General features: G+C 41.3%; 1 protein-coding gene across 1 annotated transcript; it reads left to right on the forward strand.

The window, feature by feature from the left end:
* The first annotated feature begins 5,226 nt into the window (after positions 1-5,226).
* On the forward strand, positions 5,227-6,459 carry LOC123805370 (upstream-binding factor 1-like protein 1). The gene is given in 1 exon segment (XM_045817851.1): positions 5,227-6,459. A coding segment is annotated over 1 exon segment (1,233 nt).
* Positions 6,460-6,877: the final 418 nt, after the last annotated feature.

Genomic DNA, 6,877 nt, shown 5'->3' on the forward strand with positions numbered 1-6,877 from the left:
TGCAATCTGTTAATGAATTATAGAAATATGAGTTTTGAGCCTAATCATATCATTCTGTATTTCAGAAGGCGACAGGCTGGAATTATTTTCCCATAACATCTGAATAGAGAATCAGAGTAAAAAAAAAGGTGTTTAAGTAGTACCCCATTATCTTCCACTACTTTCTGAGTAGTGGTTTCACAGGTAATAATTTCTGGTGAGTAGTAAGAACGAGAAAAGAGCCAGACACCAGTAATGTGTTTCCTTATATTTGTTAAGGGAGTAACATAGCTCCTTGTACTGCAGACAAAATCTTCTATTACAAGCACATTCATTCATATTTTTGTTATTCTACTTACCTATATATCTCAGACTATAGATAGTAATGCACTTAGTCATTTCTAAATATCAGTGATTAGTTCCTTCTTATTTCTAGAGGCAGAAGTCTCTCGACCTTGCTGCGTATATATGCGTGCTAAGTGCAGTAACTGAAGACACAGAAAATAAGGTAAAGAAAATTAAGAGCTGGTCACTCCCATCTAGGTTTCCTCCCATCTTTGTTCTTGGTTTCCCAGGGTTGGGATAACAAGCTGCTACACACCAGGTAGTTGTGAACAACAGCAATGTACTCTCTCATCGTTCCAGAGGCTAGAAGTCTGACATCAAGGAATGGCAGAGCATTCTCACTCCAAAGGCTCTGGGGGAGGATCCTTTCTTGCTTCTTCCATCTGGTAGCTCCTGGCATTCCTCCCCTGTGGCAGCATGACCACAATCTTGACTTCTCTCTCTTCAAGGCCTCCTTTCTCTGTGTCACTGTCTCAAATCTCTATCACCATTCTCATCTGAGGTCAGTAGTCATTCATTGGATTTAGGATCAACCCCAAATCTGGGATGATCTGAACTTTAGGTGGTCAACTTAATTACACCTACAAAGACCTAATGTCCCAGTAAGGTCACATTCATCACAGCTAGAGGATTTTAGGACTTAAAAATGGAGGAATAATTTTTTTGTGTGGGGGAGAATAATTTACCTCACTACACCCTCCAATGAAATGAAAGAAGGTTATCCTGTAATTCTGAGGATTCAGTGTTTCCTGAAAAAGAAAAGGAAAATGTTTACTTGTGATATGTTATATACATTACTCTCATTTATTCTATGAAAAATACATTGCAAAACCCCCGGGGGAAGCCTGAAATCTTGGCTAGAACCAAACCCTCTATATACTATGTTTTCCCTTGTACAAGGAGACTTATGATAAAGTCTAAGCTACTTCTGTACTGTGGGACCATTATTAAGTAAGATGAGGGTTGCTTCAACACAAACACTTCAATATTATGACAGTGGATCTGATATCCAAGATGGCTACTAAGTGGCTAACAAGCTGGTAGGGACTCTGGGCAGATGCTCTGGATGATTCATGTCCCAGGAAGGGCAGAGAGTGACAGTGTTGGGTTCCACCAGAATGGCATGCCATTTAAAACCTAGGACTGTCTCTTAATGGGACCTTCCATTTAATATTCCCAAACCATGGTTGACTTCAGGTAACTGAAACTGAGGAAAACAAAATGGTGGAGAAGAGGGAGACTACTGTAGTACATTACATTCAGTGAGTAGAGAAATTGTTGATGTAAATGTCTTGCATTCTAGGTTTTGTATAATAAGGTCTTCAGGATTCTCTTCTAGAACTAGAGTTACTAGGTCAGAGGCAGGTGTATTTTTAAGGATTTTAATGCATATTTCAAACTATCCTTCATTAACCTCTAACATACCGTGCTGCAACTCTTCAAGGCCAGGCAGGTTCATGGCATTCACACAGGTGGAATAATATTCATGGAGCCATTGGCATGTTTGCCATGCCTTTGTTCACGGGGGGTGGGGGGGCAAGCCAGGCATGCTTCTACCTGCATGTTTATCTTCATGTCTTTGTGTGGCACAGATCACGTCCCTTGTTCGCCAGCGTGGTGCCCATCATGGTTCCTGTTCCTTTGTATGTGTCTCCCACCATCGCCCCCAGCAGGGAGTCCCTAACAGTTTAAGTACTGGAGGGGAACAAAGCTGGCAAGAGGACAGAAATTAGATAACATAACATAATTATCCACATGCGAGGCCACTTCACGTTATGGTAACAGTTTATCAGACCTGGTCTCAAGGCTATGAGGACACTACTTATCATGTCCATTCAAGGCTATGGGAACACTGCTTCCCTTACCTACCCAGACACCTGGGTGAGGCAGCCAGACAGCCTCCATTTACCCTACACATACCGATAGTATATGACAATACTCATCTCAAACTTTCAGTTATATTAGAATATTATTTCTTAGTATTTTAGCAATTTTATAGTTTAATAATGATAGCTTATGTGCTTTAGATAATAGTTTATTTATGTGTTCTTTTTCTTAAAACCAATTATGTTAGTTTACTTTTCATAGTCCAGTGAACAGCGCATTTATTGTGTGTGTAACCGATCCCCGGTGAAGAGATAACAGGAGGGAGCAGGGCTCTGGATCCAGGGAAGTAGGCTTCTTTGCTTCAAGCATTTAAGCCGAGTTCTGAAGAGCTCTTTACAAAACACAAGGCCTGAAGTCATGCATTCTGGGAGCTTGGATGCCTGGGTGCTGTGGGGGATGTGGTTGTGGTCCTAGAAGCCAGGGGAACAAACAGGCCAGGAGTGAGCAGGAGCAGGGAGTCTGGGCTGCATGCTGTCCTCCATGCCCCTGGACTGACCAGCTGTATGTGCAAGTGGTGGCTCCCTTGTGCCAAGTGCCTCACAAGGGGTGGGAGTGCTTGCCTTGTCCTTGGCACTGTGTGCCTGCTCTGCAGGCTGGGCAGCTGCCAATGACAGTGGTGGAACAGGGTACCAGGTGACATTTTGACTGTGGATGGTGTAAACCGTGAGCTGGTTGGTGGGTATCCCAATGACCAGGTAGGGGCAGGGCCAGGGAATGTGAGGATGGGGCTCTAGCCTGGTGGGGTGCACACAAAGTCTATGTGAGTTATTTTAAGGTATGTGGTATGTATCTGGCAACGTATTTTTGTAAAAACAGCTTTTCCTTCTTCCAGTGGCTCATTCTCATTACCAAAAATATTGCACACTATAAAAAAGAGATGTTTATTTAAAAAGCTCACACCAACAACTTATTACCATTGATAAACACAAGGAGTTTAGGCCTCCAGAAATTCCTTTGTCCAAATTTTGGCTGTGTCTATGTATATGAATAAGTTGAACAATCCAAAATTAATTCACATTTACATACTGCATTATAACCTAACTGTTAAAGCATTTTATTAATTTAGAGTTTCTTGATAATATACAATTGTGGAGCAATTCATATAATAAATTATTTGTTGAAAACTTAATAATACAATTTTTAAATACTGTAGATGGGGGAAATGGAGTTTTTTAAAAAAATTATGAAGCCTAACATTGTAAAAAACACAGTCATCATTACAGTCATGATATCCTGATTGCCAACTGGGGTTTCATCAAATTGCTTTCACCAAATCACGTAAATTTTAGTACAATTTTGGCTCTCTAAACACAGAACGAAATATAGTCATTCACATTTTTATCTCAAGTGCCACCTTAACCTCTAAAGACTGGGGAGAAATTGAACTGGATTGAAACAGCTTAAATAGCCATCCTACAGATGAGAGAATTTCAGATTCTAGACCATAGGATAAGACTGAAATTAGTACTGAAGGGAAGGACTTATATTCAAATGCCATTTGAAATAAAGTCAGATGTGGGAGCAGGAATGGAAGTAGAATGTGGGAACATTTTCACAAACTTTAGCCAGAAACTGAGATAAAATTTTGCCATGTGGCTGTTGTTAAAAATCAATGTCCAGGATGAACCAACAAGGGATGGGGGTAGGGGTTAAAGACATTATTTCTGGAGATTATGGAAGGGATTTATCTAATCAACAATGTCCTTGCCTGTCCCACAGGTTTTCAACACTGTAGAAACAGAACTGGGGTGGAGCTTCCAGGGTCCTTCTATAAGTGCTGCTCAAAAGCCAGGTTCATTCTGCTTGGAGGCCTTTGGTGTTGGCTGGACTGTGAAAAACTCAGAAGGTCACAACTGCCTTCTGGTACTGAAAGCCCAGACAACACAGAACCCTTGACCCAACCAACATCGATGAGAAGAATTGTTCAATCATCAGGTGAGCACACACTTTTATGTAGATGAGTTATTCTTTCCTAAAAAATAGAAATGATAATTTAAAAATCAGTTGGCTTAAGGCTTTACTAAGAAAATGTAATCTGCCTAGTTAAATTTAAATGATGGAATTACTTTAGTTTACTCTTGAGCTATAAAATTTTAATGTTATTGTTTTGACATTTAGTTTTGCATAATTATTTTTTTGTGTTATGTTCCTTGTCTGTACAAATTGTGATACCTAGAGGGAAAGGTCTAGATTTTGTGTGGTTTCTTATTTAGGCATGATACCTGAAACTTAATTGGAAAACCTTGTTGTGGAAGGGTAAAAGGGACAGATGATTGAAAATGAAGAAAAGATATTCTAATACAATTGTAGATATTCCATAATTCTCATTTGATCCTTGACTTTTGAAGGGAGAAGTAATATGGTACATTAGAAGGTATTCATTTCTGCACTACAAATAATCTCTACATTAGTCATTTCCTCCAGGTTTAAAATTCATTCACAAAATATACCAGTGTGGAATGCATGTCTCCTTAGCTTGTTCCATTTTGATTCTAGCCTGTACATTCTGCACAGACACCTGAGCACACTTAAAGGTGACCACACTAAGGGCACTAGAGATCAATAGCTCTTTCCCTGTTTTGACATTTCTCCTTTTCTTTTTAATCTTTTGCTTTTTCTTTCCCCAGGGCTTTTTTTCTTACATTGAGCCCTGAGTAGCCAGTTGTCATTGTATTTAAGAAGGACCCTGATGAGATCCGGCAAAAGCAGGGTAGAATGAAAGGTGACAGGATGATTTTGAAATGTGACAATATAGCACATGACAGGTAAGCAAAATTTCCCTTCAGAGGTAGGCAGGTTTTCATTTATTTTGTTAAGGCAAGTCAATTACATGAGGGACATATCCCAAGTGGGTTGTGGTTTTCTCATTCACTTCTTCTCTTTCTCCTTAGAAACACAGAACCACGCTTTGCAAAACTTCTTAAAATAGCTCAACTGCTAAGTCTTAAGAGTGAAGATATTTGAAGTTCTGCTGTGGAGTCTGCATACCTTTGTAAGGGGCTCAAATTCCTAGAAATGGCATCAAGTAATGGCCAAGACCAATGGCCCAAAGAAGACATTGAGATGTTACTGGACCTCCTAGAGGATAATCTCCCACCCAATGACAATAACACATTCAAAGCAACCCAGTCACAGATGGACTGGGGAAAAGTAGCTTTTAAAGATTATTCTGGAGAAATGTGCAAGCTCAAGTGGTTAGAAATTTCTAATAAAATAAGAAAGTTTCGTACTTTGACAGAAATAGTTCTGGAAACTAAGGAATATTTGAAAAAGTCTTACGAAAGGAAAACACTCAAGAACTACCCCCACCTATCCAAGAGGCTCCTGACTGCTTACTTCTGCTTCTGCATGGAGAACAGGGCCAAGTACTCCCAAATGTACCCTGAGTTGAACAACCTGGAGCTGACCAAGGTCCTGTCTAAGAAATACAAGGACCTCCCAGAACAGATGAAGCTGAAATACATTCAAGACTTCCAGAAAGAGAAAGAGGAGTTTGAGGAGAAACTGGCTCAGTTTAGGAAGGACCACCCTGATCTAGTCCAGAATACCATGACTTCTGTTGTACCTAAAAGGAGACCAACCAAAGCCCAAAAGAAATTTCAGGAAAATGTGGAAAAAGTGAAATCTCCCTCAGAAAACTATTTTTCTGGGAAGATAAAATTCCATGGAGAGCACAAGAAGCCCCCAATGAATGAATACCACAAGTTCCACCAGGATTTGTGGTCAAGTAGGGAGCTGCAAGACCTGCCCCCAAGGGAGCGCATGGTGGAGATTGGCAGATGCTGGCATTGAGTCCCACTGAGCCAGAAGCAGCATTACAAGAAGCAGGCCGAGGAGTTGCAGAAACAGTACAAGGTGGACCTGGATCACTGGCTAAAGAATCTGTCCCCTGAAGAATACACTGCTTACAGAGAGAGAGCCTATACTAAGCATAAGAACATGAACATGAATGGAGGCCCGGACGCCAAGATCATCAGGACAGATGTGCTCTGCCCTTCAGCAAGGGCTCTGCAAGAAGGGCTCTGCAAGAAGGAGCAGGGGCTGCAGGCTCCAGAGACAGAATCATCAGGGACTAGAGGGGCCCATTCTCATGCCTCATGCACATCAGAAGAAAATAAGGAAGATGGAGAAAAGGCAGAAAGCAGTAGCTCCTCAGACTCCAGCTGTGGGGAAGAAGATGAAGACTGTGAGGACAGCAGCTGCAGCTCACCTTCCTCAGGGGTCACCTCTGACTCAGACTCAAACTGAGCTTTGTCCATTCCCAAAATGGTGGGACAGAGAGCTTCCCAACAAAAGTCCATAACATCTGCAAAAAAAGGAAGGGCTGGTCTTCCTTTCCCTTTTATTTCTTTGTTTGTTCCTTCATCACCTCTACCCCTCCTAAGTACAGGGTGGAACACTTTGGGGATTATATAATTTGGGACCATTCTCTTAATGTCACTTCCACAAACCTGGGAGGAGTGGGTCCTGCTGGGAGGAGAAATACAAGTTTTGAGCATGTATGGGGTCCTCCTACAGCATCTTCACCACTCCCCAGGAACTCCGTGTGGTGAAGGCTCTTGAAACAGATGATTGAGCTGTGGAGGTCACACTGCTTTAGACTGAGTGTTTCTGAAGTCAGAAGTTTTACTTTTGGAACAATTTGGCAGTTGCGAAGTGTGAGGGC

The sequence above is a fragment of the Phyllostomus hastatus genome, unplaced genomic scaffold, assembly GCF_019186645.2.
Source record: "Phyllostomus hastatus isolate PE091 unplaced genomic scaffold, TTU_PhHast_1.1 phas_scaffold_317, whole genome shotgun sequence".
Lineage (NCBI taxonomy): Eukaryota > Metazoa > Chordata > Mammalia > Chiroptera > Phyllostomidae > Phyllostomus > Phyllostomus hastatus.